Source organism: Thalassophryne amazonica, chromosome 1, assembly GCF_902500255.1.
Source record: "Thalassophryne amazonica chromosome 1, fThaAma1.1, whole genome shotgun sequence".
Lineage (NCBI taxonomy): Eukaryota > Metazoa > Chordata > Actinopteri > Batrachoidiformes > Batrachoididae > Thalassophryne > Thalassophryne amazonica.
The window spans coordinates 166943851-166971022 of NC_047103.1; the positions used below are offsets into that span (position 1 = coordinate 166943851).

General features: G+C 40.9%; 1 protein-coding gene and 1 long non-coding RNA gene across 2 annotated transcripts in view; one reads left to right on the plus strand and one right to left on the minus strand.

The window, feature by feature from the left end:
* xdh (xanthine dehydrogenase) overlaps nt 1-27172 on the plus strand; it is a 145075-nt gene that overhangs the window by 12103 nt on the left and 105800 nt on the right. Inside the window, exons 2-7 of the mRNA XM_034178855.1 lie at nt 11907-11964; nt 12743-12839; nt 15281-15389; nt 19497-19623; nt 22678-22739; nt 24619-24711. Coding sequence (XP_034034746.1) covers nt 11907-11964; nt 12743-12839; nt 15281-15389; nt 19497-19623; nt 22678-22739; nt 24619-24711 — 546 coding nt within the window. The remainder of the gene's footprint in view (nt 1-11906; nt 11965-12742; nt 12840-15280; nt 15390-19496; nt 19624-22677; nt 22740-24618; nt 24712-27172) is intronic.
* LOC117517722 lies at nt 2475-26235 on the minus strand. The gene is made up of 4 exons (XR_004562811.1): nt 26226-26235; nt 19718-19728; nt 16202-16207; nt 2475-2593 (listed from the first exon to the last, which is right to left on the minus strand). It is a non-coding gene; the product is annotated as an uncharacterized LOC117517722 (long non-coding RNA).

Sequence of the window (27172 nt, forward strand, 5' to 3'; positions counted from 1 at the left end):
TGGATGGCATTACCCTGACCTCTAGTAATACTGTGACAAATCTTGGAGTCATTTTTGATCAGGATATGTCCTTCAATGTGCATATTAAGCAAATATGTAGGACTGCTTTTTTGCATTTGCTCAGTATCTCTAAAATTAGAAAGGTCTTGTCTCAGAGTGATGCTGAAAAGCTAATTGATGCATTTATTTCTTCTAGGCTGGACTACTGTAATTCATTATTATCAGGTTGTCCTAAAAGTTCCCTGAAAAGCCTTCAGTTAATTCAAAATGCTGCAGCTAGAGTACTGACAGGGACTAGAAGGAGAGAGCATATTTCACCCATATTGGCTTCTCTTTATTGGCTCCCTGTTAATTCCAGAATAGAATTTAAAATTCTTCTTCTTACTTATAAGGTTTTGAATAATCAGTTCCCATCTTATCTTAGGGACCTCATAGTACCATATCACCCCAATAGAGCGCTTCACTCTCAGACTGCAGGCTTACTTGTAGTTCCTAGGGTTTGTAAGAGTAGAATGGGAGGCAGAGCCTTCAGCTTTCAGGCTCCTCTCCTGTGGAACCAGCTCCCAATTCGGATTAGGGAGACAGACACCCTCTCTACTTTTAAGATTACACTTAAAACTTTCCTTTTTGAAAAAGCTTATAGTTAGGGTTGGATCAGGTGACCCTGAACCATCCCTTAGTTATGCTGCTATAGACTTAGACTGCTGGGGGGGTTCTTTTTATTCACCTCTTTTTGCTCTGTATGCACCACTCTGCTTTTAATCATTGGTGATTGATCTCTGCTCTCTTCCATAGCATGTCTTTTTCCTGATTCTCTCCCCTCAGCCCCAACCAGTCCCAGCAGAAGACTGCCCCTTCCTGAGCCTGGTTCTGCTGGAGGTTCCTTCCTGTTAAAAGGGAGTTTTTCCTTCCCACTGTTGCCAAGTGCTTGCTCATAGGGGGTCGTTTGACCGTTGGCGTTTTTTTGTAATTATTGTATGGCTTTTGCCTTACAATATAAAGCGCCTTGGGGCAACTGTTTGTTGTGATTTGGTGTTATAAATAAAATTGATTAGATATTTTGATTTTGATGTCTGCGGATTGTGGAAAATGCACCGTTCTAGTCCTATTAGATCTCTCCTCTGCATTTGACACTGTCGATCATAAAATCCTGCAAACAAGACTACACAATTCGGTCGGGTTGTCAGGGACCATTCTAGCGTGGTTCATCTCTTATTTGTCAGGTCGTAGCTTTAGTGTCACTGCAAATCAGATCATTTCTGACTCTGCCAGTTTGACGTGTGGTGTACCCCAGGGTTCTGTTTGGGCCCAATTTTGTTTTTGCTCTATGTTTTCCCCTTGGGAAAGATTATCCAGGAGTTTGTTGATGTTTCTTATAATTTATTTGCTGATGATATCCAAATTTACTGCTCATCTGAGATCCAGAAATTGGACTCTACTGAACTCCCTTGAGAAAATAAAACAATGGCGTGGTGCAAATTCCCTGCAGTTAAATTCAGATAAAACCGAGGTGCTGGTGGTTGCCCCCGATGATGTCATTCCGGGGATTAAACAGTATTTAGGTCTTTTGAGCTCATCTGCAAAATCTAGCCTGAGAAACCTAGGTGTTATCTTTGATAAAGAAATGTCATTTGAGTATCATTCCAAGCAGCTAACCAAAAACTGTTTCTACCAGTTGAGGAAGATTTCCAAACTCAGATCAGTTGTTTCAAAAGATGATGTTGAGTTGATTAGTCATGCGTTTGTATCTTCTCATTTGACTACTGCAACAGTTTGTTTTCCTCTCTGAACAAAAAGGAGCTGTCCCGTCTGCAGCAGGTCCAAAATTCTGCAGCAAGGCTGCTGTCTCGCTCAAACAGAAGGACTCATATTTCTCCTACTTTAAAGTCTCTTCACTGGCTCCCAGTGTCATTGCATTTCCATTGTAAGATCCTAGTGTTGACTTTTAGAGCTTTGCATGGCCAGGCTCCCCCCTACATTAGATACCTGTTATGTCGCTACCTGTTATGTCGCTACGCTCCCGCTGGAATGATCTCCGTTTGTCTCTTTGTTCGCTGGACTTTGTCGATGTTTTTAAGAGCAAACTTAAAACACATCTGTTTCTCCAGGCATTCAATCCTTAGTAGTGAAAGGGCTGTTTTATGACCACTGTGTGTCTTAATGTTATTTTATTGTGCTGTACATTGTATTTTATTCTCAGAATTTTTATGTGTGTGTGTCTTTTGTGAAGCACCTTGTGACTTTCCTTGCCTGTGAAAGGTGCTATATAAATAAACATTGCTTACTTACTTACTTACTTGCTTACTTACTTACTTACTTATCCCATCAGATACTTTTACTGTGAAAGTTATGATGTCAGTGTTCCTTGCAATTAAGTTTGACAGCACTGAGACCTTAGCTAAAATCCTTTTTTTTTTTTGCTAAAAATGATGACTTTCCCACAATTTCTACAAAGATTCAGTAAGTACATAAGCTGTATAAAAACTTATATTTGCTGTGTGTTCAAGTTTAAATAAACTGTATTCAGGAAGTGGGGTACTGAGGATTTGCTGTTTTAAATATTCTAAATGATCTGTTTAATTTTGTCTGAATCCTTTTATTTTCATATAATTGATTGTACAACAGATTTTTGAAAACAATATGAAATACTATATTCAAATAATATAATGTAACATATCAATCAAAACATAGACCCCAAATAACATAAAAAAAATTGCTTATTATCAACTCCACATGATGATCAAATATCCTTAATTTGTGCCAAGTTTTGAATGTTTGTATTGGATTGAAATTTATATTATTTCAACCTCAAATGTTAGAATGTAAGTTGCCGGCTCACATGTGGCTCACATATCAGTCCACACATTTCACAACAAACCTAAATGTCCCTGACTCACATTATCAATAATAACTACTGTATTCACATCCATATGTTTGTGCGTCATGTACACTAACTGTGTTTATTCCTTCCTATATCTCCATGTACATATGTATATACAGTGGTATGTAAAAGTTTGGGCCCCCTGATGATTTCCATGATTTTCCTTTATAAATCATGGGTTGTTTGGATCAGCAATTTAAATATATCATGTAGCAGACAAACACAGTGATATTTGAGAAGTGAAATGAAGTTTATAGGATTTACAGAAAGTGTGCAATAATTCTTTAAACAAAATTACACAGGTGCATAAATTGGGGCACCCCAACAGAAAAAATACATTAATATTTAGTAGATCCTCCTTTTGCAGAAATAACAGCCTCTAAACACTTCCTATAGCTTCCAATGAGAGTCTGGATTCTGGTTGAAGGTATTTTGGACCATTCTTCTTTACAAAACATCTCAAGTTTGTTGGTTTCTGAGCATAGACAGCCCACTTAAACTCACACCACGGATTTTCAATAATATTCAGGTCTGGGGACTGTGATGGCCATTTCAGAACGTTGTACTTGTTCCTCTGCATGAATGCCTTAATAGATTTTGAGCAATATTTAGGGTCGTTGTCTTGTTGAAAGATCCAACCCTGGTGCAACTTTAACTTTGTCACTGATTCATGAACATTGTTCTCAAGAATCTGCTGATATTGACTGGAATCCACGTGACCCTCAACTTTAACAAGATTCCCAGGACCTGCACTGGCCACACAGCCCCACAGCATGATGGAGCCACCTCCAAATTTTACTGTAGGTAGAAAGTGTTTTTCTTGGAATGCTGTGTTCTTTTTCAGCCATGCATACCGCCCCTTGTTATGTCCAGATTACTCAATTTCAGTTTCATCAGCTGACTTGTCCAAATGTGCTTTAGCATACCCCAAGCGACTCTGTTTGTGGTGTGTACGCAGAAGAGGCTTCCTCTGCATTACAGCATCATACAGCATCTCCTTGTGCAAAGTGCGCTGTGTGTGTCCAAAGACCTGCAACATCATGTTGTAGGTCTTTGGAGCAGGTCTGTGGGTTGACTATGACTGTTCTCACCATCCTTCGCTTCAACTTATCTGAGATTTTTCTTGGCCTGCCACTTCAGGCCTTAACTAGTACTGTGCCTGTGGTCTTCCATTTCCTTACTATGTTCCTCACAGTGGAAACTGACAGCTGAAATCTCTGAAATAGCTTTTGTATCCTTCCCCTAAACCATGATGTTGAACAGTCTTTGTTTTCAGGTCATTTGAGAGTTGTTTAGAGGCTCCCATGTTGCCATTCATTAGAAGAGATCCAAAGAGGAGAAACATCTGCAAATGGCCACCTTAAATACCCTTTCTCATGATCGGATTCACCTGTGTAAGGAGGTCAAGGGCCAATGAGCTTACCAAACCAATTTTTGTGTTCCAATAATTAGTGCTAAATGTATTCAAATCAATAAAATGACAAGGGTGCTCAAATGTATGCACCTTCCCAATTTTGTTAAAAGATTATTGCACACTTTCTGTAAATACTAGAAACTTTGTTTCACTTCTCAAATATCAGTGTGTTCATCTGCTATATATGGAAGGATTAAACAACTCAAAGCCGTGCATTATACGGTTTGAATGCACGACGCGGAGTCTAAAACACCACGACGTGAAGTGGAGTGGTGTTACTCTGCAACGTGCATTCAAACCGTATAATCCACGGCTTCGAGTTGTTTAATCCGCTTATACCATGGTCCCACACAGTGAGCTAACACGCAAATATTTATTTAACAGAACTTGATAAAAATGTGTAAGGATTTGGGACTATGTTATACCAGTCTCAAGATATTTTGTCTCCAGTGCGCTTACCGAGTCTGCGGGCCACTCACACTGCCCCACTCTCTGCTGTGTGGAACTGCAGCCAACTCTGGCAACAGGTCCAGAAACTACACTCGCTGTTTTGATGCGGAGCACTCCAGTAGCCCGCAAGGATAGAACCGTTCTCTTCTTCTCTTCTTTCCCGTCTTCAATCTTGTCCAGTTCGTCTGATGTTAAATCTTTACGCCGTTGCTTTTGCTGTTCTTCTCGTTTGCTCTCCTCTTTCCATTCCTCAAACGTTTTATTTTGGCCACAAATATTAAATGTTTTATCGCATTTCTGTCATTCACCTGTCAAAACACAGCTGATCTGCGCCAACTGATTTGCGCGTTGCTATGGTGACGACCAGAGCGGAGTGATTATAACAGTGACTTAACTTGCTGAACTACGTGTGTGTATACACGAAAATAATGCACGCCAGTTGGACATGGAATTCTCACTGACCATGGGATAAGATATATTTAACTGACATTTTTGATCCAGACAACCAATGATTTATAACGGAAAATCAGGAAAATTATCAGGGGTGCCCAAACTTTTGCATACAATTGTATATGTCTGACCATGTTGGATGAATGTCAGCCATGTCTTAACAAACGTACACTTTGTCTGTTTAAACTATGTAAGAGTAAGTACATCTCTTTGTACATTCCACCTTCAAACACATCCTGATATAAATTGAAGCTCCGGTCCTCCGCCGAAAAACGTTTGCACCATTCTGCTGTTCGCTGCAGGTGCCGTCTCTTCCATGTGTGCGTCCTTTATTTCTCCTGGAAAAATCAATTCCCCAGCCTTTTATAAGGCCCGAGGCCCCCTGCTAGTTCCTTATGGACACCACAATAGCATCAGCTGTCAAACCAGTTAAGGATGATTTCATTCACTTCATTCAGCAACAACTGACAGAGGTTCATCCCAGCGATGATTACCATGAGCTCCTGCACTTGTCACTGCTGTGTCTGGGCGCTGACTGCAATGGTGATGTACACATTCAGACTCCTGGAGCATTCCATCAAGCAAGGTGGATGGATATACAGTCTGAAGATATGCATGTTTTTGTTCCCAGTTCCGACTGACTGCACGTGAACTCTCGTCTCTTGGCCATTTCAACACATTTGTGATAAAGGTCTACCTAAAGGCTTGGTTTACATGCAGGTGTGCGTCATCTGCTCCACAAATGATCTGCAGCTACTGCGTGAGCTGGACAAGAGCACAAATGAAGTTATTGCTAAAGCTGCAGTAAAGTCATTCTCTAAAAAGTGCATTACACTGTTAAAACTGATTTTTGGCACCGTGCACTGTGATATTTTCAGTCTTTTTTTTGTGTTCATCCTTGTTTGTTCAAAACTCACCCATTAAGTTCTGAAGTAACTGCTAGCAGCTGCTAGTCTTCAGTTTAAGGATTTCTATAATATTCTTATGTTTATGTTACAACTGTTATTTATCGGATCCAAATTTTTGCAAAAAATGGAAAAACTTTGGATCTGTTGACCTACCAGTAAATATAATACACCCAAATTTTGTCAGCTTTTTTTGTTTTCACATTATGAACAAATCTGAGGGGTGGGACTTTTGGAGTGGCACCCTAACACACACACACACACACACACACACACACACACACACACACACACACATATATATATGTATATGTATATATACATATATATGTATATATGTGTATATATGTGTGTGTGTGTGTGTATGCACTCAACAAAAATATAAACGCAACACTTTTGGTTTTGCTCCCATTTTGTATGAGATGAACTCAAAGATCTAAAACTTTTTCCACATACACAATATCACCATTTCCCTCAAATATTGTTCACAAACCAGTCTAAATCTGTGATACTGAGCACTTCTCCTTTGCTGAGATAATCCATCCCACCTCACAGGTGTGCCATACCAAGATGCTGATTAGACCCCATGATTAGTGCACAGGTGTGCCTTAGACTGTCCACAATAAAAGGCCACTCTGAAAGGTGCAGTTTTGTTTTATTGGGGGGGGATACCAGGCAGTATCTGGTGTGACCACCATTTGCCTCATGCAGTGCAACACATCTCCTTCGCATAGAGTTGATCAGGTTGTCAATTGTGGCCTGTGGAATGTTGGTCCACTCCTCTTCAATGGCTGTGCGAAGTTGCTGGATATTGGCAGGAACTGGTACACGCTGTCGTATACGCTGGTCCAGAGCATCCCAAACATGCTCAATGGGTGACATGTCCGGTGAGTATGCCGGTCATGCAAGAACTGGGACATTTTCAGCTTCCAAGAATTGTGTACAGATCCTTGCAACATGGGGCCGTGCATTATCCTGCTGCAACATGAGGTGATGTTCTTGGATGTATGGCACAACAATGGGCCTCAGGATCTCGTCACGGTATCTCTGTGCATTCAAAATGCCATCAATAAAATGCACCTGTGTTCTTCGTCCATAACAGACGCCTGCCCATATCATAACCCCACCGCCACCATGGGCCACTCGATCCACAACATTGACATCAGAAAACCGCTCACCAACACGACGCCACACACACTGTCTGCCATCTGCCCTGAACAGTGTGAACCGGGATTCATCCATGAAGAGAACACCTCTCCAATGTGCCAAACGCCAGTGAATGTGAGCATTTGCCCACTCAAGTCGGTTACAACGACGAACTGGAGTCAGGTCGAGACCCCGATGAGGACGACGAGCATGCAGATGAGCTTCCCTGAGATGGTTTCTGACAGTTTGTGCAGAAATTCTTTGGTTATGCAAACCGATTGTTTCAGCAGCTGTCCGAGTGGCTGGTCTCAGACGATCTTGGAGGTGAACATGCTGGATGTGGAGGTCCTGGGCTGGTGTGGTTACACGTGGTCTGCGGTTGTGAGGCTGGTTGGATGTACTGCCAAATTCTCTGAAACGCCTTTGGAGACGGCTTATGGTAGAGAAATGAACATTCAGTACACGAGCAACAGCTCTGGTTGACATTCCTGCTGCCAGCATGCCAATTGCATGCTCCCTCAAATCTTGCGACATCTGTGGCATTGTGCTGTGTGATGAAACTGCACCTTTCAGAGTGGCCTTTTATTGTGGACAGTCTAAGGCACACCTGTGCACTAATCATGGTGTCTAATCAGCATCTTGATATGGCACACCTGTGAGGTGGGCTGGATTATCTCAGCAAAGGAGAAGTGCTCACTATCACAGATTTAGACTGGTTTGTGAACAATATTTGAGGGAAATGGTGATATTGTGTATGTGGAAAAAGTTTTAGATCTTTGAGTTCATCTCATACAAAATGGGAGCAAAACCAAAAGTGTTGCATTTATATTTTTGTTGAGTGTATATATATATATATATGAGTTCATGTTGCTCGCACCATATGTGTGTGTATGTATGTATATATGTATCTGTATGCTCTGTATGCTGCTCTGTATATATATACACACACACATACAGAGCAGAGTCCTTGATCACCAGACGTGAGCTAAGTGTTTTAGCTGTGCTCAGTTGTTCCCATTCTGCAACGGTTTCGTGCACACTCATGCGCATGCACGAAACCGTTGCAGTCTACTGCCAGTGTACATATGATCCGATACACTGGGACCATAGGACCATATGTACACTGGCAGTGTTAATTTGACACTGGTGATTTTGCTGTGCAGCAGACATTTTACACACAGCGTGTGTTTTTGCATGCAACCTTTGAATATATCTGGTGTGTTTTTCATGAAAGCTGTTACCTACTTCGTGTGAAAAGAGTATATACTTTATCCTTCTATACATCTTCTGAGATTTGCATATCATCATAGCATGTCTGTGTTCAGAATAATAGTAGTGCTATGTGACTAAAAAGATTAATCCAGGTTTTGAGTATATTTCTTATTGTTACATGGGAAACAAGGTACCAGTAGATTCAGTAGATTCTCACAAATCCAACAAGACCAAGCATTCATGATATGCACACTCTTAAGGCTATGAAATTGGGCTATTAGTAAAAAAAAGTAGAAAAGGGGGTGTTCACAATAATAGTAGCATCTGCTGTTGACGCTACAAACTGAAAACTATGTTCAAACTGCTTTTTTAGCAATCCTGTGAATCACTAAACTAGTATTTAGTTGTATAACCACAGTTTTTCATGATTTCTTCACATCTAATTTTGTTGGTTTGGAACCAAGATTTTGCTGGTTTACTAGTGTGCTTGTCTTGTTGAAACACCCATTTCAAGGGCATGTCCTCTTCAGCATAAGGCAACATAACCTCTTCAAATATTTTGACATATCCAAACTGATCCATGATACCTGGTATGTGATATATAGGCCCAACACCATAGTAGGAGAAACATGCCCATATCATGATGCTTGCACCACCATGCTTCACTGTCTTTACTGTGAACTGTGGCTTGAATTCAGAGTTTGGGGGTCGTCTCACAAACTGTCTGTGGCCCTTGGACCCAAAAAGAACAATTTTACTCTCACTCAGTCTCAGTCCACAAAATATTCCTCCATTTCTCTTTAGGCCAGTTGATGTGTTCTTTGGCCAATTGTAATAAATTAGCTTCAATTTTACTCTCATCAGTCCACAAAATATTCCTCCATTTCTCTTTAGGCCAGTTGATGTGTTCTTTGGCAAATTGCAACCTCTTCTGCACATGTCTTTTATTTAACAGAGGGACTTTGCGGGGGATTCTTGCAAATAAATTAGCTTCACACAGGCGTCTTCTAACTGTCACAGCACTTACAGGTAACTCCAGACTGTCTTTAATCATCCTGGAGCTGATCAATGGGTGAGTCTTTACATTCTGGTTATTCTTCTATCCATTTTGATGGATGTTTTCCGTTGTCTTCCACACGTCTCTGGGTTTTTTTTTTTTGTCCATTTTAAAGCATTGGAGATCATTGTAGATGAACAGCCTATAATTTTTTGCACCTGCGTATAAGTTTTCCCCTCTCCAATCAACTTTTTAATCAAACTACACTGTTCTTCTGAACAATGTCTTGAATGTCCCATTTTCCTCAGGCTTTCAAAGAGAAAAGCATGTTCAACAGGTGCTGGCTTCATCCTTAAATAGGGGACACCTGATTCACACCTGTTTGTTCCACAAAATTGACGAACTCACTGACTGAATGCCACACTACTATTATTGTGAACACCCCCTTTTCTACTTTTTTTTTTTACTAATAGCCCAATTTCATAGCCTTAAGAGTGTGCATATCATGAATGCTTGGTCTTGTTGGATTTGTGAGAATCTACTGGTACCTTGTTTCCCATGTAACAATAAGAAATATTAACAATAAGAAATACAATAAGAACAATAAGAAATTTTAGTCACATAGCACTACTATTATTCTTAAAACTACTGTACATGTATGACAACTCAGTATTCAAATAGCAGTATATTGTTATTGATTTGTCTGATGCCGTCTATATTATGTTTACTGTCACTTCTCTAATGTTTGTCTCGCCTGTCTTTCAAACTGAATACGGTCTGTGCTGTTTCTCAATGTAAACAATAATTATGTCAAATTCAGGCGTGACTTTATTTTAAATCACTTCTTACTGTGGCTCCTTCTGTTGTCTGCTGAAAATGGGAGATCAGGAGTACATTCACTTGCAGTATTCATCTTGCATTTCCTTAACACAAATCTCCTGTTTCAGACTGACATTCAGCTTCTGCTCCATCAGTCACACTCCCACATACCAGTGAACAACGTCAGTGCATTCCACCCGCACAGAGGACTCAGAGAGAAATGTGCAGGTGGAATGCATCGATGACATGTATCGGTGGAAAAAATGATGATAATTTGGGTTTTTAAAGAAGTTCAACTCATTTTCCATGACCCAGAGTTGAAATGGTAAATAAATGGTAAATGGACTGCATTTTATAGCGCTTTTCCATCTGAATTAGACGCTCAAAGCGCTTTACAGTTATGCCTCACATTCACCCCGATGTTAGGGTGCTGCCATACAAGGCGCTCACTACACACTGGGAGCAATAGGGGATTAAAGGCCTTGCCCAAGGGCCCTTAGTGATTTTCCAGTCAGGTGGGGATTTGAACCCATGATCTTCTGCAATCAAGCCCAACACCTTAGCCACTAGACCATGCATTGAACTGTCCAGGTCTGGGAATTTTCCAAGAAGTGATCTCACCACACCTGAGTATTTCTTGAAAAATCATGTCATTAACAACTGTTTTTATTGGTGTAAGATTTGCGGTATTTAGAAAGACCACCCACTTGGGGTGGAGAAAATGGACTCCAATTAAGCTGTAGAAACATCTCAAGGATGATCAGTGGAAACAGGAGACAGCTGAGCTCAGTTCTGAGCTTCATGGCAAAAGCTGTGAATACTTATGTGATTTTTCTAAAAAAAACAATTTGCAATTTGCAGTCTAAAAAATAACTTTTTAACATTGTCATTATGGAGTACTGTGTGGAGAACTTTGAGGTTAAAAAAAAAAAAAAAAAAAGAATTTCATCCATTTTGGAATAAGGCCGTGACATAACAAAATGTGGAAAAAAGTGAAGAGCTTTGAATATTTTTTTGGCTGAACTGTATAAAGGCAGCAAGAACAACACCAGTAGTAACTGATAAGTTAATAATACTCAACAGTAATCATTCCAGTGTAGCCCAGAGAGCTTTAACAAGCCTAGTTGGCATTGGATCCACAAAACAAGTGGTAGGTACATTTAGCAACTTTAATCACTGTAGACAGATTATTTTTCAGAAAAAAAAGTCAAAATCAGACAAAGCCAGTAGGCTCAGATTAAAAAAAGTCAGAATTCTCCTTTACTATACTTCAGAAGGATATCCAAGTGTAGCTATGGAAGGCTAGGTCTTCTAGCATAAAAAAAAAAAAAAAACAAGAATGTCTGTGCTGAGAAATTGGAACTGATAGCAAACATTTGAATAACAGTCATTTTTAGTGTATGGTGTTTAAATTTGCACTGCAATATATCAAAGAAATGTGATTTAACATCTTACATCACAATTGCTGCATTTTCACTAAGCACAAGTATGTATGATGGGTTTGGTGTGACTTTTGTGTTTGTTTTAATAAAAAAACATCTCATTGATGTTGGAGTTCAGACTGATGATGCTGCAAACACTCAGCACTGTTCAACATGTTCATTTTGTTTGATATCTGTTTGTTTCATGTAGATTGTTGAAAGTCATGCAGATCCAGAAGTGACCTTACTGACATATCTGAGGAGAAAATGTGTGTACACACACACACACACACACACTTCCTTTGGTTCTCCCATGTTGTCCCATACAGGACTTTGTCCTTGTTATGTTTCGGTTAAGACTTAATCTGTTTTAGTTTAGATTTTCTATTTCACAATCGCTCATAGACACGCTTCAGTTCTTTCACTTCCTGATTAATTTTTCACACTTTCCAGTTTTTGCTCGATCAGCTTCCTATGAAAGTAAACAAGACAATAAGTGAGACTGTAGTATGTCCCCATAGTAAATAATCATTACAAGCAGATCAAACATTTCATGTTTTATTATGAACAGTATTAACAAAAATATCCAAACATGAACTTTTTAATTCAGAATGATTATATATTAAATCAAGTCAGGTTGTAAAATGATAAAGAAAGAGCAATCTGAGATTTCTGACGTCCGCCAATCCGGATCTGGATTACCTCCAAAATTCAGTGGAGTCTTCCATGGCCTCATATCTATCTGTGATGATGAAAATATCATCAAAATCCATGTAGTAGTTTTGACATAATCCTGCTAACAGACAGACAAATAAATAAATAAACACAGATGATTTTATTCCGTCCTTGGCAGACATAATTACCTGCAGTGAGTCATTAAAAAAAGTTATTTCAAAGCTTTTTCATTCAAATTATGATAAAAAATGTCAAAAGTTTAAACTTTGAAGTCAAAATTGTTAGATATAAAATCAGAATTAAGATTTATCATCTTAATTATGAGGTGTGTGTTTGTGTGTGTGTGTGTGTGTGTGTGTGTGTGCGCGTCAGTGGGTCTGACAGGAACCAAACTGGGCTGTGCAGAAGGCGGTTGCGGTGCCTGCACCGTCATGGTGTCCAGATACCGGAGCGACACGGATCAGCTGACGTATCCTTCACACTGCTCGTTTTCTTCCAGCGTGTCGTCATGTGCGCTCATCTGACGCCGAAGTGAAGTGATTTTTACGCTCTATTCTCAACGCATCAGTCAGACAATCACGAGAAGATTCGTGCAATTACAACATGAAATCTGCGACTGAATCACACTTACTGTGTGTGTGAGCAGTCTTATGATTTACTTTTTAAAAAATGTTCATGTTAAGCATGTCAGGATTATCTGTAGCGACATTCAGTCTCATCAAGAGGCAGAAGCATCATCTTTTTGTTTCTTTAACCCGGGAAGTCACATGATGTCTTATTGACTGAAGTGGAGGTCAGGAAACAGAATGTGGAACACAGACTGCACAATCCTGACTGAAGAATCCTAACAGCAAAATCCTGACTGCACAATCCTGACTGAAGAATCCTAACAGCAAAATCCTGACTGAAGAATCCTAACAACAAAATCCTGACTGCACAATCCTGACTGAAGAATCCTAACAGCAAAATCCTGACTGCACAATCCTGACTGAAGAATCCTAACAACAAAATCCTGACTGCACAATCATGACTGAAGAATCCTAACAGCAAAATCCTGACTGCACAATCCTAACAGTAGAATCCTGACTGCACAATCCTGACAGCAGAATCCTGACTGAATAATCCTGACTGAAGAATCTAACTGCACAATACTGACTGAAGAATCCTGACAGCAGAATCCTGACTGCCCAATCCTAACAGTAGAATCCTGACTGCACAATCCTGACAGCAGAATCCTGACTGAATAATCCTGACTGAAGAATCTAACTGCACAATACTGACTGAAGAATCCTGACAGCAGAATCCTGACTGCACAATCCTAACAGTAGAATCCTGACTGCACAATCCTGACAGCAGAATCCTGACTGAAGAATCCTGACTGAAGAATCTAACAGTGGAATACTGACTGCACAATCCTGACTGCAGAATCCTGACTGAAGAATCCTGACTGAAGAATCTAACAGTGGAATACTGACTGCACAATCCTGACTGCAGAATCCTGACTGAATAATCCTGACTGAAGAATCTAACTGCACAATACTGACTGAAGAATCCTGACAGCAGAATCCCGACTGCACAATCCTAACAGTGGAATACTGACTGAACAATTGTGACTGAAGAATCCTGACTGAAGAATCCTAACAGCAGAATCTTGACTGCAGAATCCATTGATGAAGTAAACATACAAAGCATTGCATTGTGGGTATTGTGAGTTTGCACCTGCGTGACCCTGGTAAAGTGAACTTTGACAAACTAGCACCTCTGTGGCCAAAAGAGGGTTAAGGTCGACTTGCCTGTCAGGTTTGCTGACAATGGGTTGAATAGTCGTGGAGATATTGTGACTTTGCCCTTGGTGACCTTTAACCCCAAAGGCCTTGACGCTGAGGCAAGTGTTGTGTGAAGGTGTATGTCTCTGCAAAAGTTGGTGTGTGTACAGACTCTGCGCTGACTGTAGTCTTTAAATCTAAAAACAGTGCAATCACTTGTTTTATTATGTGTCAACACCAGAGGGCTCAAGCCAACTGCTACGTTTTGAGGCATTTGTTTCAGATCAGTTGGTGATGTATGGAGAGCCCATTTAGCACAGCTCATGAGTTCTTACTTTCGGTACACGCTCTGAAACATTGTTTGAAACAGGTTTCAAAGCATTCCAACGCAGTTTCAAATTTGACATCACTAATTTACAGTGCAGATGAAATTTTTGGTGTCTTCTCTAGCCATATGTACAATCTGTTCATTTTCAGTTTTATTATTTGTTAGCTGGGCGGAGCATATCACAATGCTTGCCACATTTGTTAGCTTGTTAGCTGGGCGGAGCAGCGTGATGAGCGCACATGCGCTCAGTATTCAGGAAGCAGACAAACTGAAAATGATTTCAGGCACAGCTCTTTGTAATTTTTAGTAATTTATACAGCACCCACTAACCATTCAGCAGATGGCAGACATGTCTATGGGATATATATATATATATATATATATATATATATAATATTTAATCGATTTCTTTATATATATATATATATATATATATATATATATATATATATATATATATATATATATATATATATATATATATAAAGAAATCGATTAAATATTATATATATATATATATATATATATATATATATATATATATATATATATATGTATATATATAAAGAAATCGATTAAATATTGTGATTCAAATCAGTGTTTGCATCAAAATGTCAGTCTTCACAACCTCAAAGACTGTCCACACAATATAATCAACGTGTGTCCTGTACGCTTTGAGTTCATGATGCACAGAGACGGACGAGCGCTTTGCTGCTTAACTTAATTCACCTTTTGTCCTCGTCTCAGTTCCAATTAGTTCTAACTAATAAATGATGGCATGTATTTAGATTGTAACATCTCTTTAACTCCGTCCAGTCATTACGCCGCCAACGCCTGTCTCACTCCCCTCTGCTCCCTCCACCTGGTTGCCGTGACGACTGTGGAGGGCATCGGCAGCGTGGCACGAAAACTACATCCGGTGCAGGTAAACCCACAGACACGTTACTGTCACGGGTGAGCTTTGAGTTAAATCTGCCCTGTTTAAGTCACATAACTAATAATCTTTTACAAATTACATTTCTTCTGAATGCAGGAACAAACCACATGTCAGACAAAAGAAGTCACAGTTTGTCTTGCATGATTGCAATGCAGTGAACATGGTATTACAAGCTGGAGGCCACAAAGGACAATTTCTGCGACTGTGCAACAGCAGGCGATGTTGTCATTATTACGTAGATAATTAGCGACATAGACTGGTTGATACAGAAGCGCATTGCATTCACTGGATAAAAATAATAATAAAAAATTAGACACCTTATCTGGTAATTATGAGAAAAGATCTTGTAATTATGAGATCTTTTCTCATAATTATGAGAGAATTTTCTCAAAATTCCAAGATCTTTTCTCGTAATTGTGAGGTAAGGTGTCTAATTTTTTTTTTTAATCCAGTAAATGCAATAGGCTTCCGTAGGTTGAACTTGCATGCTGAAACATTTTCCGCAGGAAAAGGAAGTGGGAATGTCCACGCTGGTGTTGTTGGGCGAGTGGTAGAGGATTCCATGGTTTTTGAGATAACGTCTCCCACCTTTGAAAACACTCTCGTAAGTAGCAGAAGATGCTGATGTGCACAGAAACTGAACCGCAGGAAGTGATGGCACAAGCAGGGAGGTTTCTGTGTGACCCAACCCAGTTGTAAAATCAAACTGTTGTCATGTGATTCCACCGAATTGTGGGTTCGTTTGACTTTGGTCACATGACAATCTGGCATAAGATTGTCACACAAGGCTCCATTTGGACTCTTCACTTTGCTTTCATTAAATAAAAAACAATACTAAATACTGGTAAATATTTAAATATTTAGTGAAATATTTATGACCTCTCTTTTCATATGTGACCATATCTCAATTACAGAACGCTGCGTGTACGTGTGTGCGTATTACTGAACAGAACTCCAAAAAGTGTTCACAAAATAAGCAACTTTTTGAGTTTGAGTTCAGTGTAATATGTCTACATTCACTGTGAAAACAGTTTTACGTTACAAAAATTGAGTTATGCATATAGGAATCCTCTGTCCCAATTCAGGTATGCTTCCTATAAATGAGCCAGCTGTTGAGAGTCACCACCAGGGGGAGCTCACACACTCGGAGCATTTTCATAACAATGTACAGTGACGTCTCCTGCCACGAACAAACATTTAACTAAATATTTAGCTGAGGATCATTTGTTAAAGTAAATAGAAACATTTAGTATATTGTTAAATATGTATCCAAATATTAACACTCACATACAGCTGCATATGGTGGGGTAGGATGGGGTGGTATTTTTTTCTGTCCTGTGTGTCCATCTGTCCTTCCAGCCATGTGTGATCAAAATACCTTTGATTGCTTTGAAGAAAGAAAAAAGAGTTTTGATGCAATTTGGATCTAACTTGGGACAACTGAGAGTCAGCTGAGGACAAAGTGTTTATTGGTTTTTTTTTAATAATGGTCAAAAGTCTAGGTCACAGGCCAAGGTCAACATTTTGCTCATGGATTTTTTTGTGGGGAGACAAATACTGATATTAGGGAGTAAAAAAAAATGACTATTGAAATTCCTTACAATATATACATAAAAATGTTACTGATTCCTAACATTTCATTTCCAAACACATATCTCAAAGAAATGTAATTGAAGTTTGATGTTTTGCAGTTTAAACATGAACTTTATTATCAATAATTATTAGTGTAACCAAAGTATGTACCGCTGCCTGCACTCTGATTGACAGTCACCGTGTCACATCACTCAGCACTTAAAATAGACGCCTCGTCTGTTTTGGCCCCGCCTAGCTGGTGGCATAGTGACCACTTGTCTCTTGTCGCTGTAAAGCGTCCACTCTGACTTATAATAAATGGCAGCTGCTCTCTTTGCCACTGTGTCTTGTAGCTCATGTGGCCAGGGGGTGATGGAGTCCCAGCCATTGACAGTATTGTGAATAATGATGTTGGTCCATCATCTGATGGAAAAACTGTGTAATGACAACATTTCCAAGAGACAAAACATTTTTCTTCATTGTTTACTCATTGAAATGAAAGCTTTCATAATTGCAAAATAACACAGATATGTTTGTGAAAGTCTCATATCGGTTGATGTTATCATCCAGCCAATACATTGGTCAGAATCTATTATATATTTAAGCACATTTGACCTTGAGTTTGACCTTTCAGGGTCACTCAAGATGAAATTTCATGTGATCATTAGAAAGATGACATATGAATTGAAGTTAGTGATTCATCTTTATCGTTAATTTATTTTTAATTTCTCAAAATAGCCTTCTAAATGAGTTTGACCTTTCAAGGTCAAAAGACATGTGACCAACAGAAATTTCATTTATGACCTCATGACTATTTAATAATACCCAAAAATGTTATGTGTCGACGCGGGTTGAGGAGCGGACCTGCGTCTGACGGAACCCAGCGCCAAAACAACCAGAAAGCAGTTCCAATAACAAAACAATTTATTTTCCCCTTCTGTGCAATACAAAGTGTACAAACGTAAAATACGTCTGTCTGGCGGAGTGAAGGACGGCGCGCTCTCCAGCGCCCAAAAGGATCGAAGCCCGGCACTTCTGGACCCACGTTCACCGCCAAACACCCCCCAGGTGGACACGACAAACCGACTCTGCGAAGGATAGAAAAGGTGAGGTAAGTCAGCAGCTACAACTAATATCCTTCAAAGGCACACACTATCAGCAACACATTCAGGTCTGAATTTAGGCTTATGTAAATGAGCAGCTTCTCACAACAGGTGGAGGATCATCTGTCCGCACGCCACGGCCGTGAGAAGCAAGCTGCACAACTCTCATCAATATTCACATATACTGCGTAACAAAATACCAAATTACTGTTAACAATTATTCAGACAATCAAATCACCTCTGATGTGTGCTGACAGCATGTGTCCCTCACCCGTCCTCCTTCACAGGCACGATGTGTCAAACCCAGGCGCGGTCCTCAGCGTCTCACAAACGAACATCACAAGGTCGAGTTCCCGGCAATTCTGCTTGTATCACACATGGCTTAAATGCAGAACGCCATCTCATTATCTGCTTCAGCTGAAAGTCTTTAAGGTTGCACGTGAGCACCATCCACAGGTGCTGCACATCACGTTGATGAGGGTGAAGGACTCTTCTGCCAGCACCTTCTCCACAGACAATAAATCAGTTTGCATACCACCTGGAGAGCAAAGAAAAGAAAAGAACACCCAAATGTCCAGCCAAACCCCCCAACACACAACACAAAAATACTACTAAAAAATCACATATGACCCTTCTGTTGGTTATATGATCTTTGACCTTGAGTTAGCCTGAAAGGTCAAACTCATTTTAAATGGGCATTTTAAGATATTGTTTAAAGATACAGCTGTTTTTACTACGAAACACTAATATCAAATCATGTCGCACCATTCTATTGGTTACACAACTTTCACTGATGTCATAAACTGTTTTATTCAAACTGTTTGGAGGCGGGCAGGTTGTGAGTTAGTCGACGATAAAATGGCTTGATTTGGGACAGAATTCATCCCTCACAAATATTATATTACCACTAAAATACAAAGAATTAATTTGCATGAATCTACAGCAAATGTAAGACGTAGTTCTATTCGTGCAAAGTAGATGTTTCGCTAATATGTAGCTCACTGTCATGGACGCTGCGGAGTCCATGAAGGTAATTAGGGATCAGGAAGGTTTGATTTTTTTAAAAATGATTCCACATTTCTCTTCAAGAGATGCTTCGGATTATCTCAAGGTTTCCATTTAGTCCTAAATAATAATAAGACGAAACTACAAAAGTGATTATTTGCCCGTTGACGGCAGAACCATAAAATAAGGTAACGACTGTCTCAGACTTTGTTCTGGTAAACGTGTGACCAGCTGCTGCAGAAGGAAACTCTGATCAAAGTGGAGACAGTTGGTTGTTCTCCAGGAAAATGAATCATTATACAGGTATAAAAATGACTAACTTTCCTGCAGAATAACTCATGATACCTTGGTCTTGCACATTTTTGACCTTTGACCTATGCGACACGGTGTGAACTAAAGTTTGTTTGTATTTTAGGAGCGTATAGCGAAGGCTCACGGCTCTCAGTGCGGGTTCTGCACGCCAGGTATCGTCATGTCCATGTATGCTTTGCTACGCAATAACCCTACCCCCAAAATGGCCGACGTGGAGGTCGCCTTCCAAGGTACCGCCCACAATTTTGTTGATAGGGTCAGCCAATCAGCAGGCTTGTCAGTGCACCTCAGTATGATGTGATGGCTTTCTTATGGGTCCAATACATTTTATTTGTCTATATTCTGTTTTTATTAGTACTTGATTTGAAAGAAAACTTGTCTGTAGTTTAAACTGTTTTTTTATAATTTTATATTTATATTTCACTCAATGTGAAACACTCAGTTAGTGTTAAGGCAGAAATTTAAAAAAAAAATCTCATAATGACAATTTCAGCACAGTGGCAGAATTTCATGTCAAAGAAGAAAATAATAATTTTGCTCCACCTTCCACCAAAATTGAAATTGAAACTATGGGTCTTTTAGATCGAACACAAACAATTACAAAGACATTTGTATAAAAATAAATTCTAGTTAATAGTAATAGCTCCCCCTCTAGCTGCCACCTTATTGTGGTGGGGGAGTTTGTGTACCCGGATGATCCTAGGAGCTATGTTGTCGGGGGCTTTGTGCTCCCTGTAGGGTCTCCCAAGGCAAACAGGTCCTAGGTGACGGGTCAGACTAAGGGCAGTTCAGAACCTCCATGACCAGTAAAAGATCAAGGACCGTGACGTCGCCCGGTATGGCGGAGCCGGGGTCCCACCCTGGAGCCAGGCCTGGGGTTGGAGCTCGCGCGTGAGCGCCTGGTGGTCGGGCCTTAGCCCAGCCCAAAAGAGTGACGTGGGCCCGCCCTCCTGTGGGTTCACCACCTGCAGAGGGGGCCATGGGGGTCAGGTGCAGAGAGGATTGGGTGGCGGTCGAGGGTGGGTGGCCCGGCGGCCCGGTCCATGCTTACAGCCCCTGGCTGTTGGGACGTGGAATGTCTCCTCGCTAGGGGGGAAGGAGCCTGAGCTTGTGCGGGAGGTTGAGAGATACTGACTAGAGATAGTCGGGCTCACCTCCACGCACAGCTTGGGCTCTGGTACCTAACTCCTGGAGAGGGGCTGGACGCTTCTTTTTTCTGGCGTCGCCCACGGGGAGAGGCGGAGAGCTGGGGTCGCATTGCTTATTGCTCCCCAGCTCAGTCGCCAAGTGTTGGAGTTCACTCCGGTGAACGAGAGGGTCGCGTCCCTATGCCTTCAGGTCGGGGACAGGTCTCTCACCGTTGTCTCGGCCTACGGGCCGAGCAGCAGTGCAGAGTACCCAACCTTCCTGGAGTCCCTGGGAGGGGTACTAGATAGCACTCCAACTGGGGACTCCATTGTTCTCCTGGGGGATTTCAACACCCACGTGGGCGGCGACAGTGAGACCTGGAGGGGGGTGATCGGGAAGCACGGCACCCCCCGATCTGAACCCGAGCGGTGTTCAGTTGTTGGACTTCTGTGCTAGTCACAGTTTGTCCATCACGAACACCATGTTCGAGCACAAGGGTGTCCATAAGTGCACATGGCACCAGGACACCCTGAGCCGGAGGTCGATGATCGACTTTGTAGTCGTATCATCTGACCTTCGGCCATGTGTCTCGGACACTCGAGTGAAGAGAGGGGCAGAGCTGTCGACTGATCACCACCTGGTGGTGAGTTGGATCCGCTGGGAGGGTAGGAAGCCAGTCAGACCTGGCAGGCCCAAACGTACCGTGAGGGTCTGCTGGGAACGACTGGCGGAACCCTCTGTCAGCGAGGTCTTCAACTCCCACCTCCGGGAGAGCTTCTCCCAGATCCCGGGGGAGGTTGGAGACATGGAGTCCGAGTGGACCATGTTCTCCACCTCCATTGTCGATGCGGCTGCTTGTAGCTGTGGTCGCAAGGTCTCTGGTGCCTGTCGCGGCGGCAATCCCCGAACCCGGTGGTGGACACCGGAAGTAAGGGATGCCGTCAAGCTGAAGAAGGAGTCCTACTTATCTTTGTTGGTAGGTGGGACCCCAGAAGCAGCTGACAGGTACCGGCAGGTCAAGCGTGCCGCAGCCCGTGCGGTCGCAGAGGCAAAAACTCGGGTCTGGGAGGAGTTTGGGGAGGCTATCGGTCGGCCTCGAAGAGATTCTGGCAAACCATCCGACGCCTCAGGAGGCGGAAGCAGCTCTCCACCAGCACTGTTTATGGTGCGGGTGGGGAGCTGTTGACCCTGACTGGGGATGTTGTCGGGCGGTGGAAGGAGTACTTCGAGGATCTCCTCAATCCCATCGTCACGTCTTCCGAAGAGGAAGCAGAGACTGGGGACTCAGAGGCGGACTCATCGATTACCCAGGCCGAAGTCACCGAGGTGGTTAGAAAGCTCCTCGGTGGCAAGGCTCCTGGGGTGGATGAAATCCGTCCTGAGTACCTTAAGTCTCTGGATGTTGTGGGACTGTCTTGGCTGACTGTCTTCCGGGCACGTCCCACTGGGAGGAGGCCCCGGGGAAGACCCAGGACAAGCTGGAGGGACTACATCTCTCGGCTGGCTTGGGAACGCCTTGGGGTTCCCCTGGAGGAGCTGGGGGAGGTGTGTGTGGATCGGGAGGTCTGGGCGGCTTTGCTTGAGCTGCTGCCCCCGCGACTCGACTCTGGATAAAGCGGAAGAAAATGGATGGATGGATGGAATTAATAGTAGAAACAAAACAGGACTTGTTGGCACAGTATTTAATATTTTCATACAGTATATAAATGTTACAGGCCACAAGAGTGAATGACAACAACAATAATAAAATATTTAGTTTTATGTTGTTCAGTGTTTTTTTTAGTGGTGACATGAACAGCCTATAACTGATTCATAAATTGACAACAGTAATTATTAAAAGGCTGGTAACCAAGTAATTTTTGAAAGCGATTAAACAAAAATAAATGCTGAACAAAATCAATCAGAAGACTGAACCATTGAGGGTTTATTTTGTTTGATTGATTAGCAGTTTTTTTTTAGAATATTGTATAATTAATAAAAAATTAAAACGATTAATCATGAAAATAATTAGCAGATGAATCACAAGTGAAAATAGTTGATTTCATCAATATTATTAGTAGTTGGGGTACTACTGGTACTACCAGAGTAGTGGTAAAAACTGTTACAAATATTAAGAAAATTTTGAAAATCTTTCATTTATTTCTCTATTCTTGCAGGAAATCTGTGTCGTTGTACTGGATACAGGCCGATCCTCGAAGGATACAAAACTTTCACTGTTGTGAGAAAAAAATCACACATATAAACACAAAAACACACTGCTGTGCAAAACGTTTAGGCTTATATTTAATCTGCGCAAAATTTTTTAAAATAATGAAAACCTTCTGGATAGCTATTGATGAATAAACCCATATCAAAATACCAAATTACTTTTCAATGTTCTCCTGCCGTGTATATTAAAAAGTCTAATATATTTAATCACGTTTTAATCAATATTTAATCAATCATTAAGGGCCCCTTCACGCATAGTACGAATAAGTACAAATCAGGGCAAATCACAGCAGAACAGCTCGTATGAGCGAACCACGAAAACATCGAGCCGACAGGCAGGTGTGAATGAACCCGCTGCAACGGTGTCGTGCAAGCAGGAACACAGTGCGAGCAGCTGGGAAATGTTGCACCACATCGCGCCACTGATGTGGAGGAAAATAAAATAAAAACCAGCTGTATAATTAGTGAATATCACTGGGTTGATATAAATAATAAATAAAAGGGGACGCAATACAGAACCCTGCAGTTAAATAACCCTGGTTAATTAAAAAACAAATGCCACTCATGGGATTCGAACCTGCAGTTTACAAAAGCTCTGATCACCAGATGGAAACTTTACCACTACACTACAATCACTGTCTTATAACAGGAGCGTGAAATCAACAAGGACATAAACGTATTTTTAAAAAAAGAGAAAACTGATAACTGAACAAACAGCCTTTGTTACGGCATATTTCTGCTGATACATGACTGAAAGTGGCATATTTGTGGCACTGTTGGCTTGTCATATAGTCCTGTGCCGCTCACAGGACACGCCTGTCGGGCCAGGCCCGTGCACGTGTCCGGCCCGATACACGTCTTGTCAGACAGATGTGACATTCAGATCGCCTGCTACGTGTCCACATAAACTGACGGTCTGTTTCTCCAGCCTGTCGCAAAAGCAATATATGTTTTTATGTATTTCCATGTGAGGACAACAAGCACGCACACACGCACATGTCCGTAAAACACGGTACGTGTTCTGCAGCTGTGATGTCCAGGACCAGAGATGTCTCAACAGCTGTTGGCAGCCAGCCACACCCCCGTCCGGTCAGTGCACAGACCAAGGTGTCCCTCTGTGATCAGATGAGAGGTGCCTCGCCTGTGGGGGGGGGGGGGGGCGCACGAACCACACGCACACACGTGTTGCGGGGTGGGGGAGAGGGGGGAGTACGCGAAACACACGCACACATGTTTTGTGGGGGGGAGACGACACTCTGGCACGCCACATGTGTACTTGGCAAATCCACAGTCATGGGAGCACTTAGACAAATTTCACCGCCAGCTTGAAAGTGATCGTCTGCTGACTGCTTTCATGCTAATAGCGCGAATGGCCACACATTTTCTAAGTCCCAAACGAGCGGTGTTAGATGTTCATGTGTGTCACCTGGAATTTGGCCGACACCTCCCTCGAGAGGGATCGAATGGGCTCTCACAGCGCACACTCTGTCTTTCAGCTGCTGGTGTGTGCAAATAGTTGTAGCGACAGGTGTATGAGGCGTTGGAGGCAGCTACGATTTTACACATATTGCATACGATTCCTGCTTAATGCGCAATTTGACCACATTCGTACTATGTGTGAAGGGGCCCTTAATTGCGACGATCAGCAGCTCTCTTTGTATTGTTCTGTATCAGGCGTTACGCCGATAAAGAAATGGAGGAGAGCACCACCGCCATCTCAAAAGAATGAAATTACATTAAACTTGGACATTTCAAATTTTTTTTCATGGTGGAACCACTAATGGGGGCTGGGAGTGGGGGGGGGGGGGGGGGGGTCCTCAAACGCCACTTTAAACATTCCCTAAAACATTTGTGCTCCACCCACACACACGCAGTGTTGCTTCCTCCAGGATGGTGGTTGTTGTGGTGGCAGAGGGCTGGAAAATGGTTGCTGTCTGACCAATGGGAGCACAGCAGATGACATCTCGGAGGACAACAATGATGTAAGTCTGTCTGTTCATTCATCTAATCAAAACGCTTCATCCAGCTTAGACCAAAAGTACAGTTTAGTAACTAATAATTGATCTTGTGTGGCTCTTATTTTGGCGGCCTTTGTGGAAATGCTCTATGGGGTGGCTTTGTTTTATGTTGGTGGTTTTTGTGGACATGCTCTATGGGGTGCTTTCTTTTATTTTGGTGGTCTTTGTGGAAATGCTCTATGGGGTGGCTTTTTTTATTTTGGTGGTCTTTGTGGAAATGCTCTATGGGGTGGCTTTCTTTTATTTTGGTGGTCATTGTGGAAATGCTCTATGGGGTAGCTTTCTTTTATTTTGGTGGTCTTTGTGGAAATGCTCTATGGGGTAGCTTTCTTTTATTTTGGTGGTCTTTGTGGAAATGCTGTATGGTGTCCTTGCTGTTATTTTTGCAGTCTTTTCTTAGTTCAAGTTCAAGTTTCTTTGGTTCAAGGAAAGAACTTCTCAACACAAAATAAAGCAAAACAAAATAATAATAATAAAAAAAGATTTCTCAGCCAGTCAACCCATGCAACTGAAGGGGTTTAGGTACAAGCAAAGCTTATATACACCTACCCATTTTACATCAGCAACTTTTACTTATCACAACAAAACCAAAACAAAACAAAACAAAGTGAGCAGAACACTAAAACACAAACATCTTAAAATAATCAATAAACTGAAATTCCTCATCATATCCACACCAATAACAGCACACATCGCACAATCCAAAAATAATAATACAAAATCAATAACTTAATTGTCCATACTTTAACCAACAGCTATATAGTCCTTCAAACATGAACTTAGAGAGAATTTAGACAATTTTCACATATTCAGAAAACATCAGTTCCTTGTATTGGTGTTTAAACTGATTAACATTTGGACATTGCTTGAGTTCCTTCGCCAAATTATTCCATATTTTAGGGCCACAAGTACAAACACAGAAACCTTTCCTGGTCGTCCAAGCACCAGCAATTTTAAAATGATACAAGCCCCTTAAATTATATTTTCCCTCTCTCTCCTTGAAAAATTCTTGAATTCTGAGGGGCAGTTGCTTATTTTTCACTTTATACATTAATTGCACAGTTTTAAACGTAATCATATTGTGAAGTTTTAATATTTTAGATTTAATAAACAATGAATTGGTGTGATCTCGATAACCTACATTGTGAATCATTCTTAATGCTCTTTTTTGAAGAATTAATAATAATTGCAATGTAGTTTTATAATTGTTGCCCCAAATGTCAGCACAGTAAACCAAGTAGGGAGCAACCAATGAACAGTACAGTGTATGAAGTGCTTTGAAATCAAGAACATACCTTACCTTAATTAGTACTGCCGTACTTTTTGACACTTTCTTTTGAATATATTGAATATGAGCTTTCCAAGTAATTCTTTCATCAGTAATAACACCTAAGAACTTATATTCTTTAACACACTCTATGATTACCCCTTGTATATTTAACTGAATTTGTATGTCTTTATTGTAATTCCCAAATAACATTATTTTAGTTTTAGACAAATTTAGTGATAATTTATTAATATCAAACCATCTCTTTAACTTTATCATTCCAATATGTAAATCGCACAATAATTGCTGCAGATTTTCTCCTGAACAAAACAGGGTTGTATCATCTGCAAACAGAACTGCCTTAAATAGATCCAAAACTTTACATACATAAGAATAAATAATTTGGTTCCAACATAGAACCCTGAGGAAGCCCACAAATGATGCCCAGATACGAAGAGCAGCAATCCCAGAGTTTAACAAACTGTTTCCGGTTTTGTAAGTAATTTTTAATCCAATTCAAAGCCACCCCTCTGATCCCATACAGTTCCATCTTTTAAAATAATATGTTGTGATCTATTGTATCAAAAGCCTTGTCTTAGATCAATAAATAAACCTATTACTGTTTCCCTTTGGTCCACATGACTACTGATTTCTTCTACTGAATCGAGCAGAGCCAGTGCAGTAGACCTACCTGCTCTAAAACCATATTGACTTTCATCCAGCAAGTTATGTCGTTCTATAAATTTATCCAATCGGCTATTGTAAAGCTTTTCCAATATCTTAGAAAATTCTGACAACAGAGACACAGCCTGTAATTTATAAAAAGATGTTTACTACCAGATTTAAATAAAGGTATCACTTTTGCCACTTTCATACTGTTTGGAACAATTCCAGTTTGAAATGATTTGTTAAAAATATATGCTAATGGTTTTGCAATTTCAGTAATTATTTGCTTTACTAAAGACATATGTACATCATTGTGATCCCTTGACATTTTACTTTTACATGTACTAACTACCTTAATAATTTCCCTTTCATCTACTGGACCAAGAAACGTGTGTGGATATCTGTCAAGTAATTGTTGATTTTCCCATGCACTGTGTGGAATTTCAGCTGCCAGAGCTGGTTCAACATTAGCAAAGAAATTATTGAAACTAT